Source organism: Puntigrus tetrazona, chromosome 24, assembly GCF_018831695.1.
Source record: "Puntigrus tetrazona isolate hp1 chromosome 24, ASM1883169v1, whole genome shotgun sequence".
Classification (NCBI taxonomy): domain Eukaryota; kingdom Metazoa; phylum Chordata; class Actinopteri; order Cypriniformes; family Cyprinidae; genus Puntigrus; species Puntigrus tetrazona.
The window spans coordinates 5,673,429-5,685,928 of record NC_056722.1 but is presented as its reverse complement, the minus strand read 5'-3'; the positions used below and the strand labels follow the sequence as shown (position 1 = coordinate 5,685,928).

Sequence of the window (12,500 nt, the reverse complement as noted above, 5' to 3'; positions counted from 1 at the left end):
AGTATTTTTGGAGTATTTCAGTATTTCTGGAGTGTTTCAGTATTTCTGAAGTATTTCAGTATTTTGGAGTATTTCAGTATTTCTGGAGTGTTTCAGACTTGGCTCAGTGCTTCTGATGAAATGGACGCTGGTTTTCATCGACATCAGAGACAGAGAAGCTTTCTTTTGATTAAACGACGTCCTTCAAAGTCAGGAAAGTCATGTTTCGTGCTCGTTCTGTCAACTTCTCCTTTCTGAAATACCACGCAAAGTCCAACAGCCTTGGTTTATTCTGCTCGGGCTGCTTGCGTTCCTGAAGGAATGAGCTCATGATTTCTGTGTCTTTGGAGCAGCACATGTTTTTAGTTTAGTTTCCCTCAGCGCTGACCTACATTGATCACGGGGGTCCGCCGGATCCAGACCCCATCAGACGCAGTCAGGTGACCCCCAGCGAGAACACGTCCAGCTCTTCATCAGTGCAGTTCTGTTATTATTTATTATATAGACTTGATCAATACGTGACCACCTTCACATGTATTCCTAAATGTGTTGATGGGGAAACATTTCCTTTGTAGTGTATTATTAATACTATAGATAGTTGCTTTTGATTCATGATGAGAATGTAACTGATCAGAAAGGGAAATGGTTTATAGATTAGAAAAAAAGCTCACATATATACGACCCATTTTACATCAATAATTCATTTTGAGTGAACCTGCATTTTTCATGAGAGAACGTGTTTTTTTTAATAATATTTAACATTTTGACTTTCTATGCTTTCATTGAACTTTAAGGAATTTTTGGAGTGATTTTGTTGTTTTTATAATCGAAAAGAAAGTACATGTTTATTTTTAAAACAAAATGATACTGTATTTTGTTACAGTTAGAATGTACTTATTTCACTAATATTCCTGATTATTGTTGCGATTTCGCAGGAAAGTATTGTTTTGAGCTGGTCTGAGGGAGATGTTTGGTATTAGACACATCTGGAAGTGTTTCTGTGAGTCTCAGAGTCTGAATGGATGAGATGAGCTCTAGAGCTGTAAGCTGAGAAGACAATGGACATTAATGACATGAGAGAGAGAGAGACGGGGCGAGCGAGCGGGGGGCGGAGACACACACACACACACACACACACACACTGAGAGATACGCACGCCGTGTCCATTCACCACAGGACCTGAAGGAGAGCAGCCACACGCTCCTCGGTGCTTGTAAGCGTGTCTCTCTTTGTGACTCATGGATTCATGGAGTTTGTACAGGACCTGATTGACGCCGTCTGCTGGAGGTTTGGGTTTCCAGCGTTCCTCTGAACAGATGCTTCTGTTCTGTTTTACTGATATTTCGAGCAGTATCTGGCGTCCTCAACAAGTAGGTTTCCTAATCATTAGCATTTCATCGTGCGTGTATGAATGGCTGAATGTGGAGAGTTCTGTGCGTCCTCCAGATGTTCAGTGTCAGAGCGAGCAGATTACCCATCAGGCCGTGCGCTATCTCAGGTTGAACTCAGGTTGTGTTTGTAGAGTTGTAGTTTCATTTTCTGTGCAGTTGAAAGCACATTAAGTTAAACTCACCAATTTGAATTACATTTCAATTTTAAACATTGAATTTCTGATGTTCATCGACTACTATACATTAAAAATTACTGTTTTATTTGCTGAAAAGTTAAAGATATTTCAAAAGTAAATATAAATGCCTTTTTTATTTATTGTATATTTACATTATTTTATATAAATGCTATACACACAAAAATCATGTTTTTTATTGTTATCATGATTTTTTTGTGTTTTTATGATATATTTAATTTATTTATTTATGACCTAGTAAAAATAACTTTTTTGATTGAGATTAATTGGAATGCACAATAAAACATATTTTTAACAACTTCTATTATGTATAAGAGAAGAGTTTGAGCTGGAATGGATTTATTACTATGAGCATGAAAGTGTTTGGTTTGTTCACATTGATCAGATGACATCAGGCTGCGAGCCGAAAGAGAAACACACGTGTTTTGTTTTTCTGAACCTGTTCTGCTGCGTTCCTGACGTTCCTCTCGCTGATGGAATGCTTAAAGCAAGTCGTTTTCTCTGAACGCTGAAAATGGCAGGAAATCGTGTTTCCATCGAAGGCTTGATGTGTGTAAACTGAGGCAGAGACGTTTGGAGGCAATTAAGTTCTTCGTGTAACACAATTCTGGCTCCATCACGAGCGGCGCTGATCGATAACTTCCTCTAAATGACGCAGGTCCACTTCCTGGCCCATCATCCTCATCTTCATCCTCATCAGCTCCTGGAGCTTATCAATATTTGATAGAAAGCCTGAGAGCTTTGAGCATCCTGTCCGTTTCAGATCTTTGTAGATGTTTAACTAGTTTAGACTGGATGCTTTTTCTCTCACGATTCAACTTTGTTGAACTTCTTCAGCTCTGTTCTCTAAAAAGGTAAATAAAATAAATACAGGTGCGTCACCATGCCATAGAAGAACCTTTTTTGTGATTTATTGCATCTAAAATATACTTTTAGTTCATATATATGTGTGTATTTTAATATTAGTATATGTTTAAATGTCCAAATATATACTGCAGGTATGTGTGTATATATATATGTATATTTTATTTTATGTAAACAAAATATGCAACTTTTATTTTGAATGCCATTAATCACAGCAGCAGTTTTTTATCTAAATAGTTCCATAAAGAACCTTTAATGTCTGAAGAACCTTTCAGTTTCCCAAAAGCGTGAGAAGGTTCTTTAGATGGTTCTTCGAATCTATGCCATCGCGGTGAAGAACCTTTGTTCTGTAAGTGTGTGACGGGGTGTTTCTGTGCAGGAAAGCTCAGTATCAGAGGATAGGCAGCATGAGTGTGTCCCGGGACTCTATGGAGGATTACTGGAGCGAGGTGAAGACCATCGAGGAGGAGCGTCAGGGAGGACCGGAGGAGGCCATGGAGCGCGCCAGCATGGACGGTGTGTGCCTCAGCTCGTCCTGTGAAAACACTTGCCACAGATGCAGAGAATCCGTATCCACGTCTGATAAATATAGCCCTAAAAATTGTGTCCACAACAATGACGATAAAAAGACGGAGGAACGAAGTCGTTGTGATGATTTTCAATGCTATTCCATCAGAATCCATCCTGTTCTCGTTATTACAGGCCTTAAAGCACTGTTCACACCAAGAACGATAACTATAACGATATTATGACACACGCCTGCCACTTTAAATTCTCAAGTTCATCATAGCAGGATGGATTCTGATTGGCTGTCAATGTTTGCATCGTTCAACGGCTGGAAAAAGATGATTCCAATAATATGATTTCTCTGTGCTTTTAGTATCTGCTATCCTTTAATACTGAGAACAATGTTCTGTGCTGTATCTTTATCGTTATTGTGCTTGGCGTAAACGAGTCTTAATTCGTCGACTTCGGTCGAGCGACTTCCAGAAAACTGCAGCACAAGCCTGAATCCAAGCTGCAAGTATTTAGTGTACTGTGTTCAAAATATCACAAACACATCTTTGTTCCAGAGTGTTTTTTAAAAATTAAAACAGCTCAGAATTATTGTCTGTCGTTGCTGTAATTGTGTGACATCATGTTTCAGAGGCGGAGCTTGAGGAGGCGTGGCTGCAGGAGGCGGGGCTCTCCACGCTGGTGACGGGATCTCAGAGCGATGGTCCGATCGAGGCTCTTCTCTCCACGCTCACGCGCTCACAGGCCGCTATGGTGAAGAAGCGACTGGATAACTACACGCAGACGCTTCGAAAGAGGAACAGACAGCCCATGAGACACGTACGAGACGTCTTCTCCACGCCCGGCGCCTCGGTGAGCCCCGACCACGGGTTCATACCTGATTCAGATCACTTTAATCTGGATCTAATCAATCCCTTTTTTCTGATTCAATCCGCTGGATTAAATCTGACCAGATTCGTTTAGAACAACTGGCCTCAGATGAGCAGGCATCAGGGTTGCCAGGTTTTCACAACAACCCAAAACATCCTGCAAAGTTGTAAACGTCAAATTTAAAAGAAAGTGTTGACTCTCAATCACTGAAACGGGTCGGTGTTCAGAACCAATCCAAAGGCGTCAACCTCAAACATCACTTGCTGGACTTTGTGTTGGTCTGAATGAAAACGCTAATTCATCGTTCACCACTAGGGGTCTCTGTAAGAGTGCTCACAAACGCTGCTTTACCAGGCAGTATGATGAAATCAAAACGAGATTAATCGATTAATCACCGCAGATCAGCATCACGCAACGTACAAATAGATCGTTGACTGAAGCGTTTGGAAAGAATATAAACTCGTAAGACGATAAGTGTTTTTTGACCTTGCTTTGATGCCAACCTGTTGACCAAAATGCTCAAATAATTGAATAATTCATAGCAGCAGCACTTTAAAGTAGCCCAATTCCGTGGGAAAACTGCAGACTTGGCAACACTGTCTGGTGTGCAGCTGCTGCGTCTGAAAATAAACGTCCCGCTGAACGAGATCGGAACGAGCAGCAACACATGAGGAAACGCCAGGCGCGGTTAAAATTACTCTCATGACAGCAGATGAAACCACAAAAACTCTATTTCATCCCTGGGGACCGGACACACGTCTGAGCAGCTTAAAGATGAATGGAAATCAAATCGATTGACCAAAAGCTGCAGTGATCGAGAGTAAATCAATCTGAAAGTTTAAAAGAACAGCGTAAATTTCTATTTTGATCAAGTAGCGTGTCATTTTGTAGCTCAGATACCAAATCAACGAAGCTTGCAACAACAAGGTCATGGGTTCGATTCCCAGGGAACGCATGAACTCAGAACACGCGGATCATTAATGCAATTTAAATCACTTGCAGGAGTCGAACAAATGATGCGCTGTGTGTGCGTTACTGAGCTGAGAGTCTGGACGTGTTTAGAGGAGTGTGGTCTGAATCAGTCGTGACTCACTCTCAGCTGCTCGGACAGCTGAAATATCTGATGAAGCAGATTCATTGGACCAAAATAGTCCAACAAATGTCCAGTGTTCAGCAGGACAGATATTAATACACACGTGACGAGCTAGATCTGATCACGGTTATTGACCGAACCACAATTATTAGAGATAACTATTCGAATCACATTTAGCCATTAAACTAAGGTCATTTACGCATAAAAAAACAGTATACAAATATATTTAAAGACGGTACTGAATTGGTACAGTATATTATTCCACAATTAATTTTCAGAGTAAATATTGCTCTATTTTATTCTTCTACATTGTTCAGCTCAATGCTGAACAGAGATGTGCTCTTTTAGTGTTTAGCTGATGATGTGATTGTGTTCTCTTACAGTCTGACCTGACGCCTCCTATTTCCCCGAACGGACAGATCGCTCCCAAACTGCCGCACTGGAATCCACCTAAAGGTCTGACCGCTGTAGACTCAATATATTTACATTAACATGCGTTCATTTAAGACATAAGAGGCACCATGTTCACTGTACATGATGGAAAAAGCAAAAAAGAGATTATTGTTTAAATAGGAGCTATTATAGAAAGTGACTGTGTTTGTGGTTTTACAGAGAAAACCAAAATGTATTCAGACACCTTCAACATTTCTCACATTATATTACAGTTTATTAGCTATAATTTAGGAAATGGCATTAAAATATGAGAAGAACTCAACTGTGGAACACATTCATCTTGATAATATCAGATAAGTTTGATAGAAAGGTATGAAATGAATATCTGATTAATTAAAGAACAGAACTAGACGCTTCATTTTGTTGAGTCTGTTTGTAAAAACATTAACGATTCAAGAAAAACGTTTCTGATCGTGTGTTAAGAGTATAATACGACACGCTTGACTTTATATACTCCTCACTTAAATAACTATAACGTCCTTAAAACATATCCTATCTTAGCCACTAGTAGAAAAAGATCCAAAATGATATGCAGTGATTTGAAATATGTTTTGGTTTGACTGTAGTGAAGATGGCGTGTGATTAAGGTCTTTGTGTTTGTGTCCAGTGCCTCCGTCGTGTGCGGCCTTCGCTCCGGACACCAACGGCTCCAGCAGCGTGTCCGAGGCCATGGTTTTAGCGTTTGACGTGGCGTATACAGAAGTGGCACGAGCTCATCGGAAAGGCAACGAGTGCCAGGACTGCCGGAGAATCCGTAAAGACGACAGGGATCTACCGGTGCGTTTTAAATCTGGGATCCACTTGATATTATTACTATTATTACTATTCAAAACAGGGGAGAACAGTAGTGTGTATCAGCTCCAAATAAAACATGGCCTTCTTGTTAACACAGGGAAGGAACTTGTCCAGGTCAATGTGCTCAAAATGTGGTGTTACTATTGCAAATATTCATCATGCTATAGTAAATGTCCACAAAAGCCATTGTATTATCATAGCAATTGTGCACAAAACATGGTGTTACCATAGTAAATGTTCATAAAAGTTGGTCTTACCATGGCAAATGTGTACAGAATGTGGTGTTACCATAGTAAATGTTCAGAAAATATGGTGTTACTATGGTAAATGTGCACAAAAGCCATGGTATTAATATAGTAGTTCCACAACATGGTGTTACCATAGTAACAGTTCACAAAACATGGTGTTATCATTGCAAATCCTAATAAAATATGACGTTACTATGGTAACTGTGCACAAAAGCCAAGGTATTACCATAGAAATTGTCTAAAAGTCATGTAAAACAGTCAATTTAATGCATTCTTGCTGAATAGAAGGATTAATTTCTCTCAAAATAATAAAAAAACAATCTTGTGAACAGCAGCGTGTATCTGCTCCAAATAAAACAAATGAAACCCTGTCCTTCTTGTCAACAGAGGAAAGGAAATTGTCCAGCAATCTCATGGGGTCTACATAATGCACCTTTTACTGGCAGTGTTTGTTCTTTTGCTTGAAACAAACAAGCAGCATTTATTCCCTGGATAGCGAGCTCGGATCAGATGCTGCTGTCTAATGTGGTTTGTGGTCTGTTCTTCAGAGTTTTCAGATAGCGAAGCCCAGACAGGGCGTGACGCGAGTGAGCGATCTATCGTCTGAGGACATCAAGAAGATCGGCTACATCTCCCTCATCGAGCTCACCACCTTCTACGACTTCCTGGGCATCGAGATGAAGAGGAACCGTGTGGTGCGCAGTAAAGCGCGAGGTGTGTGTCGCCAGGTCCACAAACTTCATAAAACTGCCTTTAAACAATGTTGTTTTGTTCCCACAGAGAGCAGGAGACGACTGCTATTGTAAATGCCCATAAAATATGATATCACCATAGTAAAAGTCCACAAAAACCACGGTATTACCATAATAACATCTAAAAACCCTATAGAAAATAAATATCCTCAAAATACATGGTGTAACCATAGCAATAGTTCACAAAACACGGTGTTAACATAGTAATTGTGCACAAAAACATGGTGTTACCATAGTAAAAGTATGTGAAATATGGTTTTACCATGGTAAATGTGCACAAAAGCCATGGTGTTACTGTAGTAATTGTGCACAAAATGTGGTGTTACCATATTAAATGTACATAAAAGATGGTGTTACCATGGTAAACGTGCACAAAAGCCATGGTTTTACCATAGTAATTGTCCACAGCATGGTGTTACCATAGTAAAAGTCCAGAAAGCAGTGTTGCTATCGTAAATGTCAGGCACGTTGACAGTCAGACACTTGCAAGTGGAGATTTGTCTTTGTCTTCACAACACATTGTCAGAGGAACTCGTGTAAAGTTGTCTGTTGTTTTGTTTCCAGACAGCGGCATATTCGGCGTTCCTCTCACTACGCTGCTGGAAAACGACCAGAAGAAATACCCCGGTTCCAGAGTTCCTCTGGTTTTCAAGAAGGTACGCTCATCTTTCCTTCTTTGGGTGTTCGAACCGAGGCTGGAATGTTGTGATCGAGATTGCGAGCGCCGGCTTTTCTGGAAAGTTCCCAGTCAGCACTTCTCAGGGCTCAGATACTCGTCCCTCCCGCATCCTTGGACGGAGCCACGGTGCGTTATCTCACATTATCCTGACCCCACGGCCCACGCTCGTCTCCGTTACTGAGGATTTCCAAAAAAACAAAGGCGGTGGCCAGAAGTGCTCTGGTTTGTTTTACGCGCCTGCGTTGACCTCGATGCCTGTTTTTAAGTGCAGTGATGGAGGCCGTTCATTGTTTCACTGGAGAGGGATTTACTGAGGAAACACTTGAGATGGAGGATTAAAATAGAGGCCTTAATAAACCTTCAGCAGTGAGTCCGCTCACCCTGAGATTCCTTCAGCATTGCAACAGCCTTCAGTATTTGTGTTGAGTAACTCGAGAGCTGACGGGAAGATACGGAGACCCCCGGCTGGTAGAAATCCCCCACACAGCTGTGTGTGAGACAGCTGATGAGTCTGATGCTCTTATCAATCACTGATAGAGACTCTGTCAGAAAACAACAGCACACAGACACTGCTGGGGTTTACATGCCACTTCAAAACAATACTGTGGAATTACCACGGCACATGTACAAAAAAAACCCATCCAGAAAACATGCAATACTGCAGTAAATGTCCAGAAACCATGGTGTTACTGTAGAAAACATCCAGAAAACATGGTGTTACTACAGTAAATGTACAGAAAACATGGTGTTACTGTAGAAAACATCCAGAAAACATGGTGTTACTGTAGAAAACGTCCAGAAAACATGGTGTTACTGTAGAAAACATCCAGAAAACATGGTGTTACTGTAGAAAACATCCAAAAAACATGGTGTTACTACAGTAAATGTACAGAAAACATGGTGTTACTGTAGAAAACATCCAGAAAACATGGTGTTACTGTAGAAAACGTCCAGAAAACATGGTGTTACTGTAGAAAACATCCAAAAAACATGGTGTTACTACAGTAAATGTACAGAAAACATAGTGTTACTGTAGAAAACATCCAGAAACCATGGTGTTACTGTAGAAAACATCCAAAAAACATGTTACTGTAGAAAACATCCAGAAAACATGGTGTTACTGTAGAAAACATCCAGAAAACATGGTGTTACTGTAGAAAACATCCAGAAACCATGGTGTTACTGTAGAAAACATCCAGAAACCATGGTGTTACTGTAGAAAACATCCAGAAAACATGGTGTTACTGTAGAAAACATCCAGAAAACATAGTGTTACTGTAGAAAACATCCAGAAAACATGATGTTACTGTAGAAAACATCCAGAAAACATGGTGTTACTGTAGAAAACATCCAGAAAACATGATGTTACTGCAGAAAACATCCAAAAAACATGATGTTACTGTAGAAAACATCCAGAAAACATGGTGTTACTGTAGAAAACATCCAGAAAACATGGTGTTACTACAGTAAATGTACAGAAAACATGGTGTTACTGTAGAAAACATCCAGAAAACATGGTGTTACTGTAGAAAACATCCAAAAAACATGGTGTTACTGTAGAAAACATCCAGAAAACATGGTGTTACTACAGTAAATGTACAGAAAGCTATGCTAATACCCAGCATGTATGTTTGCGTATCTGACGTTGCTGATGATGATGTTTGTGTTCCTGCTTTTAGTTGTTGTATAAACTGGAGCAGACAGGATTACAGACGGAGGGGATTCTCAGGGTTCCAGGATCAGCAGCCAGAGTGAAGGTAAATGATCCATAATCACGCAGCAGACATCAGCTTCATTCTCTGCAGGATTTGTGCTGTTGCCATGTTTTGGCCTCATGGGCATCAGCGACACGTCCGTAAAGAATCTGACCTGGGCTTCTCCCAATGATTCAGGCTTTAATCCCACAGTGCTAGTCATCCCCGAGTGAAGAGCAGCAGCTCCGGAAGAGAGAAATGGCAAATCAGACTTCTTTAAAAGAGTTAATGTGATGTTGAGAGCGTCCAAATATTACATTATACTCTCGATATAAGTCTGAATGTTGTTGTGTGATATGTGAAAAGACAGCATGTCAGCGTTATTGTGGAGGTCTTTGGGTGCTCACGATGCATGTCCTCCTCAGCATCTGCGCCAGGAGCTGGACCTGAAGTTCTACGAGGATCGCTTCGACTGGGATCAGGTGCGTCAGAACGACGCGGCCGGTTTGTTGAAGATGTTCATCCGTGAGCTGCCGTATCCTCTGCTGACCCAGCAGCACCTGCCGGCGTTCACAGCCGCTCAGAGTGAGTCTGGACACCGGCGTCCCCGTCTCCTCACTGACCGCTCAGTGTCTCGTCTCTCACCTCTCTGTCCGTCCGTCAGGTATCTCATCACCCAAACATCAGATCCAGGCTCTTCATCTTCTCATCATGCTGCTTCCTGAAGCCAACAGAGACACGCTGAAGGTCTGTTCCTGAAGATGATGTGATGCACTAATGATGATGCTTCTTGGTCCCTCGTTTGTATTTGAATACCCTCAAAGATATCAAAAAGGACTGGCAATATATTAATAAATAAATAAATACATATTATAAATAATTAGAATAATTAAATACAATAATTCCAGCAACTGAAAATTGTTCTCAGAAAGAGGTAATATGGTTAACAAAAAAAAAGTTAGATGAAAATTAAATGTATAAAAAAAATTTAAAAAATCACAAATGAGCTACACTATCAGAAATTCTGGATTAGTATGACTTATCATAATTTTTAAGGAAGTCATTTATACTCATCAAGGCTGCATTTATTTGATAAAAAAACAGTAATATTCTATATTATTTTTTTTTGTTTGATGTAAAAGTTCTATTTTAACTATATTATGTTTTATAATTTATTTCTGCGATCAAAGCTTCATTTTCAGCATCATTACTCCAGTCTTCACATGATCTCATCTCACATGAAATCATTCTAATATGCATATCATTTTTGCTGCTTAATATTTTTTTCAGGATTCTTTGATGAATAAAACATTAAAAAGAGCATTTATTCAAAACAGAAACAAACAAAAAACCAAAAAAGTATTAATTTATTTCCAAAAAATAAGAAGATACTAATTACTGACCCCGTACTTTTGAACTGTAGTGTAATAAAAATAACAATAACAATAACAATAATAATAATAATAATAATAATAATAATAATACACAATAATGATGAAAATTCAGATTTGATCACATGATTTCACAATATATATTTAAATAATAAACACTTATTAAATATTGTAATAATATTTTATTCATTTTGACAGCATTTTTGATTAAATAAATGCAGCCTTGATGAGCAAAAGAAATCTAAAACATCTTAGAAGGACAGTGTAGTCCTGACAAAACCTGGTGTGCAGTGTTCTCTGGAAACGCAGGTGGTTTTCTGTGTTAGTGTTAGCTTGTGTAAGGAATGTCCCTGTGTTTAGATAGTTGAGTAAACGAGCGTGTTCTCAGGTGAAGCCGTAGAACCGGTCGAGCAGCACTCATTAATCTGTGATGAAAGGACGGGGACGCTTGACGTCATGCGCTTGGGGCCCGTATTCTCATGTGGAGATCCAGCGCTGATTGGCTTTAATCTGTGTGCTGAAATCAGCTGAAAACGCAGCGCAGATGCAACGCCAAGGTCATGGGTTCGACTCCCAGGGGCCGAAATAAACCAGCGAGCCCAACGAACTAGTTGTGGGTTTCCTGTTCGTCAGAACTGTCTCTCTAGCTGCTGTTGGATGTTTGTTCTCAGGCTCTTCTGGAGTTCCTCAGGAAGGTGGTGGCGTACGAGGAGAAGAACCGCATGAGTCTGTGGAACGTCTCCATGATCGTGGCGCCGAACCTCTTCACGTCCCGAGGGAAGAACGTCAAACAGGAGGAGATGCAGGGCGCGGTGGCGGCGGCCCAGCTCGTTCGGCTCCTCATTACCCATCAGGACCTGCTGTGGACGGTGAGCGGCGCTCTCATGAATATTAATGAGGCGTCGCAGCCGATTGGCTGACATCCGGAGACTGCTCTTTAATAAAGCAATATAATATTCATACTATTACTTTTTTTTAAATTAAATAAATATTTTAGGTATTTCAATTTATTATTTTTTATAAACTAAATATTATAATAAAAAGTAAAAAATAACTAATAAAAAACTACAAAGCAAAATGATTAAATCTTTAGAGAAAATGCAAAAATAAAAATGTAGAACTAGTTTCTCAAAGAAACTAAAGTAACACTGTTTATATTTTATTACTAAATAATTCACACGACCTGTCTACTTTTAAATGATTTTTACACAGTCATTTCTATTTCTTTAATCGCTCTAAAAATGTAAGCAAATGAAGATTAAACTATTAATTGCAAAATGCAATTCTGAATATTAATGAGGTGTCTTCAGCTCTTTATGCAATGTATTCAAGAAATATATTAAAAATAATATTAATAAATTATTTTATTTTGGGTATTTACATTTTAAAATGAACTTTTGAAACTAAATATTATAATGAAAAGTTAAATATTATAAAAAAACAAATTACTAATAAAAAATATATTAAAACCGGTAACACAGTATGATATATATATCTCTGAGTTTTGGTCTGTGATTGGCCGAGCAGGTGATGTTATGACCGATGCCTGCTCTTTATATCCGCAGGTGCCGTGTTTTCTCA

At 39.5% G+C, this 12,500-nt stretch overlaps 1 protein-coding gene across 3 annotated transcripts in view; it reads left to right on the top strand.

The window, feature by feature from the left end:
• arhgap28 (Rho GTPase activating protein 28) overlaps positions 1–12,500 on the top strand; it is a 21,493-nt gene that overhangs the window by 6,943 nt on the left and 2,050 nt on the right. For 2 of the 3 annotated variants that reach the window (XM_043227083.1, XM_043227082.1), the window contains exons 2-12: positions 2,808–2,944; positions 3,576–3,796; positions 5,291–5,363; positions 5,968–6,137; positions 6,952–7,117; positions 7,720–7,811; positions 9,514–9,591; positions 9,954–10,113; positions 10,193–10,275; positions 11,591–11,788; positions 12,485–12,500. The exon at positions 12,485–12,500 is cut by the window's right edge and continues 119 nt beyond it. In XM_043227083.1, coding sequence (XP_043083018.1) covers positions 2,808–2,944; positions 3,576–3,796; positions 5,291–5,363; positions 5,968–6,137; positions 6,952–7,117; positions 7,720–7,811; positions 9,514–9,591; positions 9,954–10,113; positions 10,193–10,275; positions 11,591–11,788; positions 12,485–12,500 — 1,394 coding nt within the window. Of the gene's footprint in view, positions 1–1,110; positions 1,350–2,807; positions 2,945–3,575; positions 3,797–5,290; positions 5,364–5,967; positions 6,138–6,951; positions 7,118–7,719; positions 7,812–9,513; positions 9,592–9,953; positions 10,114–10,192; positions 10,276–11,590; positions 11,789–12,484 lie in introns of those variants that run through there. The other variant, XM_043227084.1, reaches the window with a different exon arrangement.